General features: G+C 39.5%; 1 protein-coding gene across 5 annotated transcripts in view; it reads left to right on the top strand.

Annotated features, from left to right (window-relative positions):
- The window catches only part of MAGI3 (membrane associated guanylate kinase, WW and PDZ domain containing 3), a 198,248-nt gene that overhangs the window by 149,861 nt on the left and 25,002 nt on the right, over positions 1 to 23,385 (top strand). For all 5 annotated transcript variants that reach the window (XM_043500625.1, XM_038379478.2, XM_043500623.1 and 2 more), the window contains 5 exons: positions 7,929 to 8,537; positions 11,182 to 11,213; positions 15,281 to 15,437; positions 19,190 to 19,281; positions 22,296 to 22,488. In XM_043500625.1, coding sequence (XP_043356560.1) covers positions 7,929 to 8,537; positions 11,182 to 11,213; positions 15,281 to 15,437; positions 19,190 to 19,281; positions 22,296 to 22,488 — 1,083 coding nt within the window. The remainder of the gene's footprint in view (positions 1 to 7,928; positions 8,538 to 11,181; positions 11,214 to 15,280; positions 15,438 to 19,189; positions 19,282 to 22,295; positions 22,489 to 23,385) is intronic.

Raw genomic sequence — 23,385 nt, 5'->3', positions numbered from 1 at the left:
AATTTGTGAGAGTTCAGTGGTTCTGTCTATTGCAAATCTTGTGCTGCATGTTACAAAAGATTGTCAAGCTCCACCAATGGGCCACTTGAAGGATTCCTTGAACCTATCATGTGTTCATTTTATTGTTTGTTTATGTCAGTACTTCCTGTTTGGAGCTCCATTGTGCTGGGCAACACATGTAGAAAGTAGTAGTCCATTCCCCCAAAGCTTATGATCTAATTTAAGACAAGACTCTACAAATGAGTATAACAAACATAGTAGAGGAAGGATAATTGGATAATAAATATTTATTACATTGTAGTCCTTAATGAGTTAGCTCAAGGTGATGGTAGTATGAATGTTAAACCTTGCGGCTTATGTGCGTTATTGTCATGGCATAAACTATAATGTGAGTTATTTTTCACAGTATTTGTTTCACGAGCTTAGTTTCCTCTGCCAATCATGGTTGGTTGTTCCTAATAAAATTGGAGCTGGTAGGCTGAGAATTTAAAAGGTTGAAATTATACTGTTCTATAATGTTTCTTTCTTTTGAGACTTTTTAGCTTCCAGGGTTTTGATGCTGAGGCTGTGTGCAATGTAATAATATTCCAAAGACAATTAGTTTTTTTAAAATAGTTATTGAATCTAGAGAAGTGTATAAAGAGATTTTCTCAAATAGTTTTAACATTATATTGGACTGGCTTCTTATGATGATTTGGCCTGTTTTGTATACTTCTCAGTCTAGTATGTATGTTGCCTAGTCACAGCTAAACTATTGTGATTCTGCCTCTAGTACAGTGATACTCAGACTGAGGCTCGCAAGCTGCAATTGGCTCTTTGCAGCACATATTAAAATACTCTCCTTTAATTATTAATCATTCAGAATGTTTTTACTATCTTAACTAATTGTAATTGATAAAATGCTTGGTCAGTCATTTTGCTCTTGAGAATAAATATATATAATATATAAAAACTATGCATTTCCCCCATTATACTGTTTAAATATGAATCTATAGTACTATAGTCAATGAAATAATGAATTTACGCTACTATGTTCTTTTGGGTAATGTTGATTGTTAATGTGGCTCCTAAACCACTGAGGTGTAGGTATCACTGCTCTGGTATTTGGTATCAGTTAGATTTCTGTTAATGTAGGCCATTTACAGATTACATCGTACATGTTGATTTTTATAGACCACCACAATCTTCTTTAGGATTCTTGAAAAGTCTAGCTTCCTCGTACGATAAAATTTATACATTTTGTCTAGTGTACCATTTTTACCATTTTAAACACATTTAGTAATATAGATACTTTCTTGAGTTTTCTGTTCTTTTCAACAAATGATTATTGCTACAAGGTGAATAATTTGTGTGACTATTCCGTTGGTATCAGTATGTAATTTTGTTTTCTAACCTGGATTAGATTTCTTAATGATCTAGCTTCAAACTCATTTGCTTGCTGAGAGAGGCTTGAGGAACTCCAGTCACCAAGTAACTGGCCTTCCATTGGAGAAGTGGATTATTTAGATTAGTTTAGTTGCTCCTGTGCTTTGTGACATGAGGCAAGCCAGTGTTTCCATTTCTGTACATCTAGTGCCATGTTTCTTGCACCATTGTGGTCCGTTTCCATGACAGTGACATCTTTTCAATGGTTCTCTTATGTGTTATCTATTGTCCTCCTCTTTTCCTTCTTCCATCAAGTGGTATGTAGTCAAGGGCTTCTCAAAGAGTACAAAAAGAAAAGGAGTACTTGTGGCATCTTAGAGACTAACTAACAAATTTATTTGAGCATAAGCTTTTGTGAGCTACAGCTCACTTCATTGGATGCATTCATGAAGTGAGCTGTAGCTCACAGAAGCTGATGCTCAGATAAATTTGTTAGTCTCTAAGGTGCCACAAGTCCTCCTTTTCTTTTTGCAAATACAGACTAATATGGCTGCTACTCTGAAACCTGTCGTTATCCAAGGATATGTCTACACTATGAAATTAGGTCGAATTTATAGAAGTCGGTTTTGTAGAAAGTGTTTTTATACAGTTGAGTGTGCGTGTCCCCACTCAAATGTTCTAAGTGCATGTAGTCGGCGGAGTGTGTCCACAGTACCGAGGCAACTGTCGATTTCCGGAGCTTTGCACTGTGGGTAGCTATCTCACAGTTCCCTCAGTCTCCGCCGCTCCTTTGAATTCTGGGTAGAAATCCCAGTGCCTGATGGGGCTAAAACATTGTCGCGGGTGGTTCTGGATACATATCGTCAGGCCACCGTTCCCTCCAGCCCCTCCGTAAAAGCTAGGGCAGACAATGGTTTTGCGCCTTTTTTCGTGAGTTACCTGTGCAGACGCTATACCACGGCAAGCGTGGAGCCCTCTCAGCTAACCGTCACCATATGTCTCCTGGGTGCTGGCAGACGTGGTACTGCATTGCTACACAGCAGTAGTTTATTGCCTTTTGGCAGCAGACAGTGCAGTATGACTGGTAGCCGTCGTCGACGTAGTCCTGGGTGCTCTTTTAACCGGGCGCCCGAGCAAACATGGGAGTGATTCAGCCAGGTCATTTCCCTTGTTTCGTCTCATGGCGATTGAGTCCTACCGGCAGTGCACTGTCTTTTAATCTGCAGCCAGCAGAAAATGATGGCCAGCAGTCATACTGCACCATCTTCTGCCGAGCACCCAGGAGGTGATGATGGCTAGCGGTCGTACTGCACAGTCTGCTGCCAGCAAGATGTATAAAGATAGATGAAGTGGCTCAAAGCAAGAAATAGACCAGATTTGTTTTGTATTCACTTTCTCCTACCTCCCTCCCTCCCTCTGTGACATCAACGGCCTGCTAAACCCAGTTTCGAGTTCTATCCTGGAGGTTTTGAGCTCTATCCTTGAGGTGGCCATTCAGTTTCTTGCAAAGCCACCCGCTTTGTTGATTTTAATTCCCTGTAAGCTAACCCTGTAAGCCATGTCGTCAGTCGTCCCTCCCCCGTCAGGGCAACAGCAGACAATCATTCCGCACCTTTTTTCTGTGCAGACGCCGTACCACGGCAAGCATGGAGCCTGCTCAGATCACATACCTTCCCATATACTGAAAAAAAAAAAATCAGGAAACCTACCTGGAGATCATGAAAGAAACCCAAAACTATTAATTAAAAAAACAAACAAAAAACCCAAACCTGGTGACAGCTGTCCAGCACAGAAACAAAGAGTGGAACCAGCTACAACAATTCCACAACCCACAGAACACAAAAACTGGGCAAAACCATGGCATCAGGACCCACATGGACACTACACAAAACCCCAACATCATTGATTTATTAAGACTATGCAACTGGAGCTAAATTTATCTGTACTCCCCAACTGATTGAACGACTGCCCCACAACAGAACCTGATAACATACTAACGTGGAGACCTAGAAGAATTCTTTCGTTGACTCCGCCTCAAAGAATTTTTTCACAATAATGACACCACCACCCTCACCTACCACATCCCCATCAACAGTAAGAAGAAAAAAAGAATCATCTGACTTGACACCCCCCAGTGGATGAAACCACATACTTAATTATTACACTGATTGCTTCAGGAAAAAAATTGACACTGAAATCGTTAACAAAGATCACATCCACCACAATCTCTCCACTGCGGAGAAGACAGCTATGCAGTCCCTGAAATCCATCCACCAGATAGTGATCAGACCAGCAGACAAAAAGGGTGCTGTCATAGCTCTGAACTGTGATGACTATCAGTGAGGCTAGCCAACAACTTTTTGACACCACCTACTATACAGAACTCGAAGACCACCCCTCACTACAGTTCACCAGGAACTGAAGGATATCATCAAATCCTTCCCTAAACAACTCCCAGGAGAACCTTGTCCTCCAGAAACCTATCCCAGGGACGTTCTACGTGTTTCCCAAAATACAAAGTAGGGAACCCAGGTAGACCCATCATATCTGGCCACAGCACACATACTGAAAGAATATCAGGACTCATAGAAACCATCTTCAATCCACTCAGCACAAAAAGATCTAGCTTCCTCCAGGACACAACCTGCTTCCTCCAGGACACAACCTACTTCCTACAGGAACTCTGCAATGTTAACAGTCTCCCTCAGAACACCATGCTTGCCATTATGGATGTCATCTCCTTACACACCACCATCCCTCACAATGACAGCATCTCTTCCCGTCTCTGATATCTACCCGAAACACATCAGCAAACTCATCTGTTTCATCCTTCACTCATAACACATCCCTCACTCATAACAATTTTATCTTCAATGACAAACACTTTGTCTAAACCATGGGAACAGCCATGGGTACTAGGATGACTCCCCAGGATTCCAGACTCTTTATGACCACCTTGAGGAAGAATTTCTGGACAAATGCATCATGAAACGAATGATGTACCTGAGATACAACAAAGGTATTTTTATCCTCTGCTCAGTGAGCTGCACTCTCTCCATAGATTTCCACCACAACTTCAAGAACCACCACCCATCCATCAAACTCCATCTAAAACACTCCCTCACCGGCATCAATTTCCTACAGACCACAATCAGCTTAAACAATGGGACCCTACAGACAACTATATAGAAGAAACCCAAGATCACTATGCTTACCGTCACAGATCCTGTAACCACCCCAGAGACACTAAGAAATCTGTTATCTATAGTTAGGCACTTAGATACCACAGTATTTGCTCTGAGGCGAAAGCCCTGGATACACACATTAACACCCTTAAAACCACCTTCATCAAGCAAGAACACTTTACCAGAGAAGTAGATCACAAAATACTCCCATGAGAACCTGCGTCAATATAGGAAGGAAAAACCCTCTGACTGCTAGTTATCACCTCCCACTCACACTGGAACCCAAATAGGGTATCATTAGAATTACAACTCATACAACACATACAGAGAAGGTAGAAGTTGCCATACAAACTGTAAGAGGCTAATTAGTTAAGATTCCAGCTTGTATTTAGTTATGACACTCTGAGTACTTTTCCCAGACCTGAGAAAGAGCTTTGTGTAGGTCAACAGCTTGTCTTTCACCAATAGAAGTTGGTCCAATAAAAGATATTACCTTACCCATCTTGTCTTTCTGGTCTATTGCCAGGCAGACATTGTACTGGATGCCACATGCCCTATTTACACTTTTTTAGTTGTTTGGCAGTGTCAGATATTTTGATAACACTTTCAGTAGCGTGAGCAACCCTGGGCCTTTGCATCCTGAAGTGTCCACTTAAAATCTTTAATATTTTCTGCAAAGAAAAAGGAAAGTACAAATTGTACAAATATATATACGTGTGTTTTAATTGAGTGGGAAGAGGGTTGGTTCCCACATAAATGCTTATTGCTCAATTTTTCTGTTAGGAAAACCAAAATTTGTTGTCAGCAACTTCACACACTCAAATGACCCTATAACAACAAATCTATGTGTACACGTGCAGCTTAGCCCTTGGCCACGAAGCCTCCCGATGAAGGAAAAAAGCACAAGGAAGTAGGTTTTGATTTTCAGTTTCTGTAAGCCCTGGTTAATAAATAACAATGAATAATACAGTAAAAAAACGAATTCCCTGAGTGGCCTTTATAAGAAACAAAAAAATTATTCAGGAACAGCCTTTTCCTTTCAAAGGCACATGCACTAATCACCATTTTAAAGGACTGGGGTGACTTCAAGACTAATAACATTTGCTCTTTCAATTCTTCTTTTTTTTTTTCCACTCTCCTTTTCTAGTTTGGGGCTGGGATGGGTTGCAGCTGCTCTTCATTCTTGCAGGATTTTCTAATTTTAGGTTCTGGTTTATCTTAACCATGCATGACATAACAGTGGGCTTATGTGACATTGCATATTATTCTTGGATATTTAAATTGCTTACATGAGGGCTGTGGAAACATTTGACTTAAATCTTCCTTGGCTGTGTTGCTTGTTCCTCCATTTTTCTTAAGTTCTATCTCTCTCATTTAATTTAAATTAAAAAAAAAGTATAAAACAGCTTGTCAGTATACAAGTGCAATATGCATTCAATTACCAAGTTATTTGAATGAAACACGTCCTATGGCTTGCATGTGGTCTAGTGATTAGAACTCAGGTCTGGGACTTGGGAGACCTGAATTCGATTCCTTGTTCTGCCTCTAGCCTGCTGGGTGACCTTGGGAAAATCACATTTGCTCTGTGCCCCATATTCCCCATCTGTAAAATGAAGATAATGATACTGATATCCTTTGTAAAGCACTTTGAGATCTGCTGATGAAAAGTGCTGTATAATAGATAGGTGGTATTATTTATTCCATTAACACTTCTGAATATATGGCATTCTTCCTGGAAAGTACCCATTTATTTCAGCTCTACTTCTGCTTTTTAAGCTATACATAAGTATATACTCTTCTGTATAAACAGCTTCATAAGGACTTGTTCAGTATCATTTATTGAATGTTTCAGAGTAGCAGCCGTGTTAGTCTGTATTTGCAAAAAGAAAAGGAGTACTTGTGGCACCTTAGAGACTAACAAATTTATCTGAGCAGAAGCTTTCGTGAGCTACAGCTCACTTCATCGGATGCATTATTTATTGAATGTTCTCTGCTCCTTGTATACACGTAATGTAAAAACAGTGCATTTTCTCTGCCCGAGAGCAAATTTGGATCCAGGTCTATGTTGTGAATGGTCGCTGCCCAAAAAATGTCAAATCTTAAAACTGACAGCCGAACAGCAGTAGGAATAAATAAAGCAACACAGAATGGGCAAGTGGGGAGGCAGGAGAGGGGAGAAAACCCTGCACAATGTGAGGAATTAAGCACATTGTGGATATTAGTTACGTTGGTTTAATTAAATTGTCTCTGGAACCTATAATTTATACTGCCTTCACTAAGATGTGTTCCCATACCTCTGTGTATTGGATAACTCTTACTGTTCTGGTAAGAAAATAACTTTATACTTAACAACTTTAATACTAATTCAAATAACAAAAGAACTTAGTAACTAATTCCTAACTCTGCTGCTGACCTGTTTTTTGACCTTGGCAAGCTACTTTTCTTGTCTTTCGTTTTCCCAATATGTAAAAAAGAGGATAGTACCTTACCACTATTGTATAGTGCTTTGAGATCTTCATATGAAAAATGGTATGTCTGTACATATTATAATTATTGTTATATAAGAGTTATTATTTTGGAGACAAAGAAGCCTAAGTGTCAGAGGAGTAGCCATGTAATCTGTCCTGTGGCACCTTAAAGACTAACAGATTTACTTAGGCATAAGCTTTCATGGATAAAAAACCCATATCTTCAGATGCATGGAGTGAAAAGTACAGATACAGGCATAAATATATATTGGCACATGAAGAGAAGGGAGTTACCTTACAACTCACTGGAAATATTTCCATGCTCAAAAATGTACACATACTGAAACAGACTTCCAAGATGTAACACTTGCTGCTATTTAATATGCACAGATGAGAATGTATTTTCAGTAAAAGCAAAAGCAAAATACAAAATTTAGAGAGGCACTCAGGGAACTGTGTGTAGAATCTTAGTTTAAGTTTAGCCAATCCAACAGAAACCAGAAAAAAAAAATCTGATTCATTCTGGATTGAGTTTAGACTGTTGTATAACATGAATTAAAGTATAAGACAGCTACTTGCACTAATGTGTGCACTGTTTCCTTTTGTGAGGCCCATATAGTGTCATTCTCTAAATCTTTGGCAGATTAAATTTTATATATTTAGAAGTGTCTTTTTAATTTAGTAGTCTATATTTCAACTAGGAGAAAAATCCTAGCCTTCTGGTAGTATATGGCTAAGGGGAATGACATGACCCCCATTCATTAATATATCAAATAATTGCCCATAATCTTGCTTTGTAGTTACTAAGGGGGTGGTCAGTGTTTCATTCTGCGCCTTAGATTAGAATATTTGAAAAGTAGATATGGTTTAGTTTCTGATTTTAATGATGTTGAACTCATTTTTATAACAGGTGATGTCATTGTAGACATAAATGGCAGCTGTGTCCTTGGCCATACCCATGCAGATGTTGTTCAGATGTTTCAGCTAGTTCCTGTCAACCAGTATGTGAATATGACTTTGTGTCGCGGTTACCTGCTTCCCGACGACAACGAAGACCCTGCTGTAGACATCATTACAGCTACACCCATCATCAATGGCCAACCAATGACCAAGGGAGATATCTGCATAACCAGCCAAGATTTAATACCTGGAACAGTCATTTTAGACCAAAATGGGAAACCGGGTCACATTTTGGTTAATGGTCGCCTGAACAGCCCTTCCATGGACCCAAATGAGCAGAGGATATCCGTATCCTCTCCAGGAGGCTCCCAGCCAGAACTAATCACTATTCCTCTGGTCAAGGGCCCTAAAGGATTTGGGTTTGCAATTGCCGACAGCCCTACAGGGCAAAAAGTGAAGATGATTTTAGACAGCCAGTGGTGCCATGGCCTTCGGAAGGGGGATGTAATCCAAGAGATTTACCATCAGAATGTACAGAACTTGACACATCTGCAGGTGGTGGAGGTGCTGAAGCAGTTTCCAGTGGGAGCCGATGTCCCACTTCTTATCTTAAGGGGAGGTGGGTAAGAATGAAACTTTATTATAACTTATCCTGTCTAATATGAAGGTGTTTAGAAAGTGATATTTAAGCACTGTACAAAGCTTTAAAAAGTAGAAAATGGCCTGTCAGCTCAATTCTCTACCCTGCTCCAGCTGTGAACCATGCCTCTGGTATTGAGCATGTTATTAGTTTTATGTTTTACTGCAGATTTGATTGTAGGCTGCTGCTGAATGCAGTCCGTTCTGGCTCTTCAGGAAATATTAGGGAAAGGTGCACATCCCACAGTCTGATCTGAAGATAGCAGGGAATAGGGCTTTTTCTTTCTCCTTTTGAGGGTGGTCCAGAGACTCTGGCTTATACTATGAAGGTGATCATAGGTGTCTTGGAGGGAAGCATCTTCAAGGTAACATTGGCCTTGCCACCTGCAACTCTGGAAAGTTCTCCTTTTTGTGTGTATTTATCACTCTTAATTGCCGTTCGTTGCAGATCGGAACGTCTCCTCTCCCCATAGACTAACTGGTAATTAGCGTGCATTTGCCAGAAGGCTCAGTCTGATGGCTGCCAGACAGGATCCTTTCTCTGCAGTTTCCTGGTTATTAATGAGCTCATTGGTGCTCTCTACAACTTTGTTTTTTCTTCAATTTTTTTTTATATCTGTTGTTTGATTCCTGAGAATATTCATACTGGTATAACTTATAGTGACTTCGTACTTAGTACATTGCATTTTGCTGCATTAAGATTATCTTGCTGACATCATCTCACCCTTTATATTGCCAACAGAGACAAAGTAAATGGACACAGGCTGTTTTATCAAAGACCCCCACAGCGGTTGCTGCTGATGCGCGCTATATAATCTCAGCCCACAAAATAATTGGCCCTTTTTGAGGATATGAGATGCAGCAACCATAATAATACTTTGCATTTATATGGCCTAGTTTGTCCAAGCATCTCAAAACACTTAATTATTCATCATAATGATGTTTACACACACTAACAAATTAATCCTTCTGCCCCCTGGTGCCTCTGAACAAACGGAGACCCAGAAGTTAGTGATTTATCCAAGGTCACACAGAAATTCAGCTTAGTCAGGAAGAGAACCAAGAATTCCCCCTTCCCAGTTCTCTTCTCCAGATCATGCTCCAAAGGGATGTCTCCATTCTCCGTTTCCTGAGCAGCTGATGTTTTTATTAGAATGAACTCTAGAATGTTCTTCATGTGAGCATTCTATGCAAATGGGGCATCTTTTCTTTTATCTTGAGAAACTTTTATCTACTTCACTCTTTTGTTTCTCTCTGCTTCTCTGGACACCCTGACAGCACCTTTCAGTGGGGCAGATTAAACCATAGTAAAATATCATTCCCATACCACCGTTTATGCCCATCTTGCTGTGTTGTAGAGATTTCAGCACTCCACTCAGAGGAAGAGTGCTGATTGATCTGATTTGCTTTTCCTGACTAAACAAACACAACATTCACTTCCCCTCTATGGCCTACTGTAAGGTATAGGCTCACTACCTATTAATGCTCTGTGGATAGTGTGCTGGAGACCAGCACAAAGCTACATTTTTTCTGCTGAGAGGCAGAAATCAAGTCCAATGTTCATTTCTGTATGCTGGGAGGGCAGAATTCAGTTCAGATGTAGCTTCTTCCATGCTGACTAGTGATCATGGAACATTTATAAAGGGCAAGAAGGAAACTGTGCTGAGAGAGTGGACTGTGCTGGTGTAGTCAGTTTAGTCACCAATCCTGAAAGCCCCCCCTCTACTCTCACCACCCTGAATAGACCACGAGTACTAGTGACTATAACCATATCTGCCAACTGCTCAAACAAAACACTGAAAGTAGAGAGACGAGTAACACATTTGCCTAACTCCTATTGATGTGATGTGGAAAGAAGAATAGGCAAGGGCCTGATCCAAAGCCGAGTAAACAAATAAATGGATTCCCATTGACTTCAATAGTTTTTGGGTCAGAGCCTGTAAGAACAAGCCAACTGTCACATTGACATCTCCTTTTTATTAATATATTTCCAGCTAGCAAGCTACCAGGGATTCAGTATTGTTGGCCCTGTCGGAAGCATAACAGAGCCTTGTTAGTGATGACCTGTATTATAGAAACTTGTTTGCAAGGTGAGATGTGACTCTTAGAGCCCCTTCAGTCTCTTCTTCCAGCCTCAGGAAAACCACCTCAAAACACATGCCTAGCATTTGCAAAGACACCAAAGTCTTCACAATATTAGTGTTACCATTTCCAGTTTGACTAGCAATGAGGGGAAAAAAATCAGATTTCATTGGTAGTAAATAATGTTCTACCTGCCAAACTCATTAACTAGCCTCAGCACATTAATCGGAGTATGTATCCTCAAAACACAGGCCCTGGCAGCATGAGAAATGTGTGGTGTTTCATTTTAGTGCTGTTAGTTGCAGTTTAAGGGACCTCTGCTAGTTAATATTGTTGGCCAAGTAAATATTCACTTAGAATTTTAAAAGAATTGTAGAACATATAGCAAACCTTATGCCTTCACAAGGGGAGTGAATGTACGGTGATCAGTTGCAAGCCAAGAATAAGAGCTGAGCATATTGGCTCTGTTCAATATAAAATAGTGGGTTTTTAATAATTAAAGTTGCGTCTTATATTCAGATATTTTCCTCTGTTTTCTTTAGGTCCTCCCTCACCTGCTAAAACTGCCAAAGTGGTGAGTATTGATGTTATCCAGATGATTATATTTATTGTGTTTAGTGTGGATGGGCGGACTTGATTTTCAGGCACGCAATAACAGATTCATGGGTCTCCATGGCAGCCTGTTAACTAACTTTACTGATACATGAGTTCTTCTATGTGTTCAGGCACAGGTGTCCTCTGATTTCCAGACAGGCATGGAGTGTGCTACAATAGACACAACTGTGATCTCTAGACCATTTATACAAGATGCAAGGGGGTCCTACAGGCTATGCCAGGCTATCTGTGGTTTTTAGTTACCTCGTTACAGATTGCTGTTGATTTTTTTTCTCATTGTTTGGATGGAGGTTCTGCTTGTTATCTCTGTAAGGATAATTTTTTCAAAATGCTATTTAGCCACAAACAGATCTCTAGTATATCTGGTGAAATTCTCTATATTTACCCTCTACCTCATGGGAATAAGCAAGATCAGTTCTTAAGGATCATAGTTTATTATGCAGATCACATCAGATACATGAAACGGATCCTCATTTCATTGACAGTGATTGTTAGTGGGGAGAGAGAGGGAAGCTGCCTTTGTGTGTCCTATTGAGGAACTCAAATAACTTGATTATTGTTGGTTCTGCTTTCTTTCCTTCAAAATTTAGGGTTTTTTATATTGATAAACAACATAGGAAACAAAGCAGCCTTCAGCACATCTGTGACTTTTCTCTAAAGAACCTACATCACTTAAAGGAGTAGCTGGATCAGTCATCTCTCACTATCAGAGTAGGAATCATTTCCAGGATTAGTGTTGCAGGGAAGAAAAAGAAAGGTGCAAAGAGCTTGATTGTGAGGCCGCATGTAGCATTAGTGGTCTGTAGGTAAACACCGCATTGTAACTCCGTCTTCATGTTCTCAGACTTGGACACTTGCACCGCACCTGAAAACATGTATTTATTTTTTTAAAATAAGTAAACCCGTAATTTAACATCTTCCCATGTGCTTACTTATCCCATTTTCACAACCGGCTCTCTCACCCTGATCTCCTTGTAGGAATTTGCAGTGATTATTCTTTATCAAAGCTTTGTTGCCTGACACAAATTAATTTCCCTATGTAAAGGCTGTCAGGATGGCTATTGAAAGGAAAACAACACATAACATTTCATTTTCCTCTTGCTAATTGCCTGCATCATGTATTCAAATTTTCTTTTATAAGTTTGCATTTCACTTTCTTGGAAGAATTTTGTTTTGTTCTGAGAAACCTCCAAAAATGAACTTTAGTGTTCCCCACTTGAATGCCTAGTTTATCACCATTCCTGTTGTGTTTGAATGGGCAGTCTATATTTTCCCAGAGTCATCAATGTGTCTGTATTTCTGATATTCATGGTTGCAAAAGGTTGGTCCACTAGGAATATCTTTTTGATTTAAATTGGATCTAGTGGAAAGAAAATGGTACAGCCTTTAGCTTAATGAAATACACTGGAGGTCAAAGAATAATGGTTGTTAATTGGGATCTGTTTTATGATGATGTGGAAGAGACTGCTTTTCAGCATGGGGTTCATTATATGCCCTTCTAATGGCGGGGGAAGCCTTCAGGAATTGAGTCATTTCGGCAAGAAGAATTCCTGTGCATTGCAGTTCACTGCATTTTAACAGAATCTCCATTCCCAAGGTATAGAAGTAAATTCTTTCTCAACCATGGTTGCACTGTGCAAATACATTAATTCATTTCTAACCTGAACCCAAGGCTGTTGCTGACAGTTAACAGTGGAGAAAACATGAGTATGTCAGCTCTCCACATTTAAAACAGAGCATATACTGCAAAAAATTGCTAATTTAATTGCTAAGCAGAAATATAGCTGCTAAAAAGACATTCCCTGAATAAAAACTTCGCAATATAAAAACACCCTACTAGTCATAGTGTCCATGCACTATGTGCAGACATCCTAAAAATACTTAGGAAATAACATTACAGTGCATGTGCCATAGCAGTTTCCCTGAACCAAACCCAATACTCAGTGGCATTAATTCACATCATGAGCTAGTTCAGTTAAAAAAGGCCAAGGTCTTATGTCTATAAACATGTAAAAAGTCTCAAACTATTGAATCCTCTGGGGGATTTTCTTCTGTTCTCAAAAGGGCAGACCTGAATCTAATCTAATTTTGTTTATATTAAACACACACATACACTGCCACACTGAGACTTTTCAGGTTGGGTTTCAGCCTAGAGCAAACATTTAAAGTCATCTTGCTATATCAACCTTTGGAATGAGGATTTGAAACCACAGAGATGGCTGTAATGTCACTTCTATCTGTAGTCCTTCCTACTATAATATCTAAGGGAGGAATTCTAAGTGATTCAATTTTCTTAACTTTGTTTAATTCCTCCTGAATATTTTCCCTCTTATTCAGGGAGATTTCCTTCCGAGGAGGAAGTGTTTGTTTACCAGGACTTTTTAGAGTGGCAAACTAGCAGAACCTGGCTTGCATGCAAAATCAAAATCTCAGTTCTGCACTAACCAATACTGAGGTTCTGCATAGAAACTAGAACAGGGCTCTAGATTTAAAAACTTCCAGGGTGCAGCAAATGGATGGAACTGGGAGCGCTGATTTAGCAGAGACCATTAGCGACAAGTAATAAGACATCAGAAAATCAACCTTAAACTTATACCTTGGTTTCCTGTTGTATCTCAGGGTTCTTTTAGGATTCAGATTCTAGAACATAGAAAACATTTGTTTTCTCTACTGCAGCTTCGTAGCTCAGATGTTCAGAAGAAGTGCCTCAATCTACCACTCAGTGGGTTTGTTTGACTACTTCAGTTTGGTGAATTCCAATTCATTACAAAAGTTAGACGTGCTAAACAGATCCACTTCTTTTGAAAACCTGACACTGATCACTGGAGGAAATGGTTGAGAGAGTTCATGCTTTTTCATGTGCACTAATCCCTTACTTTCTAATTTGAATGAGTTAGTGTAGAAAGTGCTCAGGTGCCATTATCTTGCAGAAGGTAAGTAGCTGCAGAACTCCTTATCTCTATGCTGTCCATCTGTACACTTTTCAGAGATCAGCTCTTCCTTGACGGGGCAAGATTTCAGGATAGGTACTCAAATTATTTTCAGTTGTAGCTGCCAAATTAACCTAGAAGAGAATCCTTGATGATGTTTTTCACCTTCAGATGGAACAAATGAAATTAACATAGTTCAGTGACTCTCTGGAAGAGGATTGTCTTTTTATAGACGTATCTCCCTGCATTTCACTCTGAAAGCAATCAATCAGCAGTTATGTTCAAGGACCACTTAAAGAAGTTTGTAGTTAGAGTAATTTAAACTGACTGACTGGGGCAATGTAGACCATGGACTCAAACTTTTTCATAGCATGGAATGCATTTTAATAGGGGCTTCTGTTCACCACCTTTCCCATTCACAATTGCATAGTTACCTCTTCTACAATTCATGGTTGCATAATATTCCTATGATAAATGCAGCAAATACTTACAAGGAAAACTGACATTGGAGAAGAACTTAAAGTTTTTTTAGCTTTCTGATGCAATTTGGCACTTTGGAATTAGGAGAACCAGCACCTTGTGACCAGCCAGCTCTCTGCAGCCCACCTGCAGTGTTATGCAGACCAGAGTTTGGGAAATGACAGCCTAAAAGATGATCTCTGAGATCCACAACCTTATTACCAAGTAAGGGAGAAAAATAAAAGCCTTATACTCTGTGTATGTTGAGTTCTTTTCAGTTGTGTGTACCAAATAACACTGGACACAAGAGGAGTTACAATACAGACAGTGTACATGGGAAATTACATGCACTTGCTCACACTCTGGGTATGAGCCACTTCAAATACATTGTTTCCAGGCCCATTCTCCAGTAGAAGAGTTGTCGTTTTTTCAAGTTTTGAACAGGCTGAACAGAAGCATACTCCCAGTAGGATGGGAAACCCCTATCTTAGAGGGAGAAGCTGGACTGAACTGGAGTAGATTATGCAGTTGCATGCCATGCATTACAAGTTTACTATTATTTACTGTTTTTTCTCACCTGTTTATTGATGATTTTGAACTTAACATACTTTTCTTACTCTGCTTTTTTTTGTTTCAGAAAGCAGATAAGCAGGAGAATTCAGGAAGCTTAGAAGCCATCAGTGATTCCATTCCACAGCCTATGCCATTCCCACCTGCTGCTGTGAGGTCTGGCTCTCCAAAACTAGACCCTTCAGAAGTCTATCTGAAGTCTAAGACAATATTTGAAGACAAGCGTAAGTACACAGACCTCTTATGTTGGGAATATGCCGTAGCACAGCAGGATGTGTTCTGTATTTCCTTCATGTATGTCCACTTATAAATACAAGTCTTTAAACTTGGTGCTCCTCAGGGCATATTTAGAAAGACTATGAGGAAGTAAAATGACCATAGTCGTTTGTGTGATTATATCCTAGCTAATGATTCCATTGGAAATCACAGCTCAGCGGTCTGTCTGTTTTGTGTGTATAACACAGTCTGTTTACAAGCAAAGATTTACAAACAGTGTATGAGAATAGGTGCAGATACAGAACTGCTGCCTAGCTATGATTTTAAATGTAATAGTATACACTGGATAAACCAAAGCCATTTGGCATGCCAAACAAAATACACTCCTGGGTGAGCTGGTAGGGATTAAAGTACCCCATAAATGACCAATCAAGAATATGTTTTATCGTAAATAAGGGGGATACGGTGTCAGCAGATGGGCTGCAACATGAAAATAAACAGTTACATAACTACAAATGAAGCATAGCAATGTCACAAAGGGCTTGTTGCCAGTGAATTTCCCACTGTAAACAAACTTTCTCCCCAGTGCAGTGTTTCAACCATACATTTAATTATATAGCACTTAGCTGAAATGCTATAAATATGCTCTTAATTAGATTTGTGTTGTTTTTCTAAAAGATTAATTCTGGATAAAGCGGTAACTTTGGAGGCCTAGGAAAAGCAAACACAAGTTCATTTTCCTAAGCCGGGGCCTGGAGTATGGCACATCTGTACTTTACCTTAATCTGGTACCCCAGTAAACTGCTGCTTCTTTTCAGTACATCTGACTTGAGAGAAAATTAACCTTAACGTTTTCCCTCAGTAACACTTATTACCCAGCAATAAGTTTCATACATGAAATAGGAAATCAGCAGTCAGGTTCTCTGACATTGACCTAATTAATATTACATAACTGTCTTTAACATTTAATTTCCATTTTCCCTATCAGCACTTTTTTATAATTTTGCAAACATGAGCTTTGATAATTGGATAGTACCAGCCCTGCAAAGATACCTTTTAAAACATTTCTTAAGAAATGCTTCATAGAAATTTGAATTTACTTTGGCTACAGTCAGGCTTATATGCAGTTATTACATAATGAAACTACAATTTCTAATTACTCAAAAAAAAGTGTCCTGTTTAACAATTGAACCATAGATAGCAACAACATAGAGAAGAGCAAAAACAAAACTTAAACTAAACAAAATGGAGGCAAATGCATAATTTAACATATTGAGGGTTAGTTAGTAAGATTTGATTGGAAAGTAGGATAGGAAATTTGTATATCAAGTCATATATGAAATTATATTTTGGTGAATTTGAAATGATGAGAGGTGGAACTCGCATTATATTGCTGCAGCATATCTTGTAATATTTTTGAGGAGTTCTTGCCAAATTCGAAGATGATCTAATTCTAAGCAGCTGAAGTAAACTAGATAGATCAGTTGTTTGTCAAATATGGCCCTGTTTGAGATGAACTCTAGATTGATTGATAGATTCCAAAGCCAGAAGGGATGATTGTGACCCTAGTCTGACCTCCTCTATAACACCAGTCATAGAACTTTTCCAAAATAATTCCTAGAGCAGATCTTGTAGAAAAATATCCAATCATGATTTAACAATTTTCAGTTACGAAGAATCCACCCCGACCCTTGGTAAGTTGTTCCAATCATTAATTACTCTCGCCATTAAAAGTTTATGCCTTATTTCTAGTCTGAATTTGTCTCGCTTCACCTTCTAGCCATTGGATCACGTTATACCTTTCTGTACTAGATTGAAGAGCTCATTATTAAATATCTGTTTCCCATGTAGACACTTACCAACTATACTTAAGTCACCCCTTAACGTTCTTTTTTGGTAAACTAAATAGATTGAGCTCTTTGAGTCTGTCGCTATAAGGCAATTTTTCTAATCCTTCAACCATTCTCATGGCTCTTCTCTGACCCCTCTCCAATTTATCAACATTATTCCTGAATTGTGGGCACCAGAGTTTGACAGTGTACCAGCAGTAGTTGCATGAATGCCAGATATGGAGGTAGGCTGTCTCCAGTCCTACTCAAGATTCTCCTGTTTACGTATCCCAGAATCGCATTAGCCCTTTTGACTACAGCGTCACACTGGGAGCTCATGTTCAGCTGATTATCTGCCACAATCCCCAAATATTTTTTAGTCACTGCTTCCCAGGTTAAAGTCCCCCATCCTGGAAGTATGGCCTACATTCTTTGTTCTGACATGTATACATTTACATTTAGCTGTACTAATACATATATTGTTTGTTTGCATCCAGTTCACCAAGCAATCCAGATTGATGTAAATCAGTGACCTGTCCTCTTCATTATTTACCATTCTCCCAACATTTTTGTCATCTGCAAACTTTATCAGTGATGATTTTATATTTTCTTTGAAGTCATTGATAAAAATGTGAAATAGCGTAGAGCCAAGAACCAATACCTATGGAATCTCACTGGAAGCACACCCACTCAATAATGATTCCCCATTTACAGTTACATTTTGAGACCTGTCAGCCAGTTTTTAATCCATTTAAAGTGTGCCATGTTAATTTCATTAATCATATTACCCTCCTTTAATTCTTCATTAATCAAATCCAGGATCAGCCACTCTATTATCTTGTCAGAGATGAATGCCCGGCGGACCGATCCATAACTATCAGAGTCATCCCCTTTTAAAAACTGGCACAATATTATCTTATTTGTAGTCCTCAGAAACTTCCCCAGTGCTCCAAGCCTTATTGAAAATCAACTTTAATGGTTCAGCAAGTTCTTTTAAAACTCTCGGATTCAAGTAATCTAGACCTGCTGATTTAAAAATGTCTTACTTCTGCAGCTTCTGTTTGACATCCTCCAGAGATACTAGTGGAATGGAAAGTGTGTTATCACCATAAGATGAGTCTGTATAATCTGTTTTTTCCCCAAATACAGAACAGAACTATGTACTGAACACTTCTGCCTTTTCTGCATTATTTTTGATAATTCTACAGTTTGCACCTAGTACTGGACCAATACCATTGTCAGGATTATTTTTGTTCCTAATGTATTTTAAAAACGCCTTCTTATCTTTTACTCTTATTTTGCTGGCCATAGATCCTTGAGTCCTTTTGCTTCACTTGTCAATTTTCTACAATTCCTAACTTCTGATTTATACTCATTACTGTCAGCTTCCCCTTTCTTCCATTTTTTATATATTTTATTTTTTATAACTGCCTTCATTTCCCCTCTAAACAAAGTTAGCTTTGTAACCAGCGTGACCTTCTTCCTCAGTAAGGTGTTCTTAAATTATTCCCAATTACCATTCACTTTTCTGGTTAAATTCTTCCATCCTGCTGATTTGGCTCATGATTGTTTTCAGCGTTGTGAAATTGGCCCTATTTGTAGCAATTATAGACTGCACCTTAATCTCAACCTATACAAACATAATGGTAAGAGGTGTTTCGGTCCCTGTGAAATGGTGTTAGAGTGACAGAGGTCTGCAGCTGTTTCTGGACATACTCATCACTCCACATGCTAGGAAGATAACATCACTGAGGAATTGGTGACATTTCTTACTAAAACAATCTGACCACTCTGTTTTGTCAATGGAAAACTACAAGCTTAGAACTGGTTGCACAATTGTGTTGATTAAAGAAAGATGTAAACACATTTTAATCTTCTTTCCAATAATCAAATGTAACTTATTATGCACATTTCATATTTGTCTTAACTAGCTCCAAACACAAAAGATTTGGATGTTTTCCTGCGAAAACAGGAGTCGGGGTTTGGCTTCCGTGTGCTCGGAGGGGATGGACCGGACCAGTCAGTAAGTGAATTAAGTTATCTGTTACCTGGACTTCGGGAGCTTCTGCTGTAGCTCCTAGCAATGTCTCCTTCACATGATCATTTTAATTTTTTCCCCATGTTGAGTTAAGTGGATAAGCTTTATTTCCATCTTCAAATAAACAGCTATACTGTATGTTGATATCATATTCACCTTAAACAGATATAGTATGTTTTTATATTGCTTCATTCCTGGTTCAGGGTGGCTTTCTCAAAATGCTTTCAGAGCTAAGTTGCTGCAAATTTGGTTGCAAGTGGGTGGTAGATAATCAAGAATGGAAGGCACAAAGACATTTGGCTGTGTCTTTAAGCTTTAGAGAAATAATGTTCATAGTACAAGTTCACACCAACCAACAAACTGGGAAAATGGGGCATGGTGTTATGGGAGGAGCTACCAATGTGACTTATTCAGTTGAGCCCTAATGACCTTTAGTTGGCAGGGGAAACTTGGGGCAAAATTCCATTTGGTCACTTGCCATGAAAGCTGTGAAGTCCCTACTGTTGCTCAGTATTCAAACACGACCTGGGACAAATATACAGAGTTTGGGTTGAGCGGGGAGCTCATCACCTTGGGAGTGGTCTTCCACAAATTGAGGTGGCAGCTCAGGTCTATTTGTCCCATGGAAGGAGAAAAATACAGTACCCCAAATTCCTACAGAAGGAGATAGCCCCATGTTCCAGCAGTGAAAGAACTTGAACAGAAATATTTCAGCAGTCAGATGTTGAGCTAAAGTTTCAACAGGGTAAAAAGAGTAAATGAACTGGGCAGGCTGGTTTAGCTATCTTTTATTAAGTGATCAGTTGAGCCCTTTGCCAAAGTCAGCAATTGTTGGATTTCTGCAAGCATCACTGGGATACTCCTCCATAGCAACACTTGTGACTTGATGGCGAGAGAAGGGCCTCAGTGACAGGCACATTAAAAAGTTATGGTTTAGATTAGATCTGGGGGAAAAACCCTTATCTGCATGTCTGGCACTTAACTTGCCCATGTTCATCCTGGTAGAGCAAACATGCACTGCGTCTGTCCGGTGACATCTGAATGTGGCCTGGTTCTCAACAGAATGCTAATGAGTGACTGCTATGAGGGCCTACAGCAGTAGTTAATGAAACAAGTTGAGTGTGGAGCTTTTTGATGTGTTGTGTTAGACCAGATTTAAAAAAAAAGAAACTGTTCTGGCTAAACACTAATTTAATTCCAGTCCCATTAAAATCCAATGGAAGAAGATAAAATGGTTTGTTACCTTTCTTCCCTTTCCTCTTCATGGTTGATTTCAGTCCCCTCCCAGGCTCTCAGTCACTTTCTGTTTGTCTAGAATCTTTCTTGGCAGCAGCAGTTCTCCATCGAGCCTTTACACCATAATTGTTCTATGCTGAGAATGCTCTCAAAGATGGGGTTGGCACAAAACCTTTGCACATTATAGCACCTAATCTTATTAATGGACTTGGCACCAATGCACACTGGTAATGCTCAGTACAACATGCGTGTCAGTTTAACTGGGGAAATAAGCAAGTGGAGAGGGCTTTCTGGCTACCCGAGAAAAATCACCTCCAGTTTCGTTACTGTCTTGTTGCATTATTATGCTGCAGAAGGGAACGAAGCAAGGAGAAAATTATAATCTTTTTTTAAAATAGTTTTTCTAAGTCTTTCTCTTCTTTTGGAGATTGGACATCAGATATGGTTTTAGGTCACCAATTAGTGAAGTTTTTTGGCTTCACTCTAGAGAGCTATCATGCAGTTTGACTCAGGCGGCAGTGTCTGCTTCAGAGAGGAGGATGGAGGCAGATTGGCAAAGACATGAATGGAAATTCCTGGAGTTCCTATTCATGCTATGCCTGGTTTTAGGAAATCCTGCCCTGTTTCTCACTTGCCAAAGCACATCTTCACCAAGAAAAGTAGAACTCTGTCCCTGACCATATGGCAGTGACTGCTCCTGTCCTGCCAACCTTCAAAGGTGCTACAGCTTTTGGGATACAGACACTGATTGGTAGCATGTCCTTTCATATGTAATTAAAATGCATTCTCCATTTATATTCAAGATCCAATGCCAATTTGTTTTCTGACTTGTATTTAAAGGAAAGGAAGAACAGAGTGCTTGTTCTAGAGGAAATAATATGCAATTTTAGGGTTTTTTTATTGTATTCTACTGTTTTGTTGCTATAGCAACTGTAGCTGTGTTGGTAATAGTCATAGCAATGCCCTGAGTACAATGTGAAGATGGGTTTTGGAATGAACATGCTCTCTGCTACTTAACCCTGGACACCTGCTGGACTTAATTGTTTTTAATCTTTCACTTTAAACTGAACTTTTTTCTAGCATCTAAAACTACTACGTGTTTCGTGCTCCTGTCTCTATCATTTAGCTGGTGTTTGCTTTGGAGGAAAGGTGCTGGCCAAAGGGGTGTGAGGGCTGCAGCTGTTTTAAATTCATCCTGTGATCACCAATACTTGCACATTGCAGATTTTGAGTGTTGCAATTTCTGAGCAGCTGTGCTCTTAGGCTCTTTGCTGAACTTTAAATTCTACACTGGAGTCACCTAGCAGGTCTCAGTAATGATAGTGTGTCTTTGTTGTGTTGATTGAATGACGCAGGCATTTCTTTTCAATAATCTTTGATGCACAGAATGAATACACTCAAACAGCAAGACAAACAGGTAAATGGACAAATATAGAGCTTAACCTACTCATGAGGTGGTGACCGTTCAGTTGATAGGAATTCATGAATAATACATGGAAGTAATAAAAACAAACCTTGAAATAAGATGAGCATTAAGTTTGAATGTCAGGAAGCTGGGACTGTCACTGTGTGCTCATTTCTACATCTGAAAATGAGGTCGGTCTAGTATTGCTTCTGTAGCGTGAGTTTCTGATAGATTTAGGTGAAGGAAATAAATTTTTTAAAGGAAAGCCTGCAAAAAGTCCCTCTTTATCTGGGGATTCAATCCTGACATATTCTGTGTGTTCTACACCCCAAGACCAATGATGACACTCTGTTGGCAGATATATATTGGGGCCATCATCCCACTGGGAGCAGCAGAGAAAGATGGCCGACTCCGAGCTGCCGATGAGCTAATGTGCATTGATGGAATCTCTGTCAAAGGGAAATCACACAAACAGGTCCTGGACTTAATGACCAGTGCTGCGCGGAATGGCCAGGTGCTGCTCACTGTCCGGAGGAAGATCATCTTTGGCGGTATGTGCCAGGTGTCCAGACTAAACCCAGTCCCGCTAGGTTTGCCAGAGTCTGGTAGCATGGCCATTGGAGCCCTTGTTCCTGGACTTGGTGTAAAGGCATGTTTCCACGGCCATAATCAGATGATATAAAGCTGTACCGTAAGAGAACTACTAGTACATCAGGAATGATGTAAACTCAGGGTGTCAGCTCCATTTCTGGATGAATGGGGTAAAACAAATTTGTATCAAGCAGATGTTCTTGGAGGGAAGAGAATGGGATAAAAAAGGGAGCATCCATTTGCTCTGGGGCTCTGGAAAGCACTGTAATAGTGATGCTCTCTTGTTCTATAGCGCTTTTCGTTGGAGGATCTGAAAGTACTTTACAAGCATTCATTATTAAAGCCACCATGGCTCTACGTACTCTGGGCAGTAAGACAAGCTTTCTTTCTGCATTACAACACATTACATTCTGAGTTTTGTTAGAATTTGTGCAGCAGGCTTAAGTGTATTATATAATTAAATGCGGAAATTAATTTTATAGTCAGAGCAGTGTTCTGTAGACAGTTCAGTGGCAATGGAATTTACAGATATGGAAACTGAGGTACAGAAGGGTTGTCGTGGCTGAGATGTCATTGACCACATCAGTGATAGAACTGAAAACAGAACCCAGAAGTCCTTGCTTGCTATCCCCTGTTCTCATTAGTAAACCCCACTGCCTTTCATGGCTCTTTCAGTCAAGATAACTAGAACCATTCCTTATAAACTTAGAAAAAATAGGAAGTGTATGACTTTCATAACATCTTCCCTTTCACTGTCATCCAAATGGGGGCAGCATGGCCTAATGGGCGAAGTATGAGTTTGTGAGCCTAGAAGGTCCTAAATTCTCATTCCAGGCTTGTCACTGACACACTCTGCA

This window comes from Dermochelys coriacea, chromosome 21 (assembly GCF_009764565.3).
Source record: "Dermochelys coriacea isolate rDerCor1 chromosome 21, rDerCor1.pri.v4, whole genome shotgun sequence".
In the NCBI taxonomy this organism is placed as follows: Eukaryota; Metazoa; Chordata; order Testudines; family Dermochelyidae; genus Dermochelys; species Dermochelys coriacea.
The sequence above is the reverse complement of the archived record's forward strand: the minus strand, read 5'-3'. Positions and strand labels throughout refer to the sequence as shown.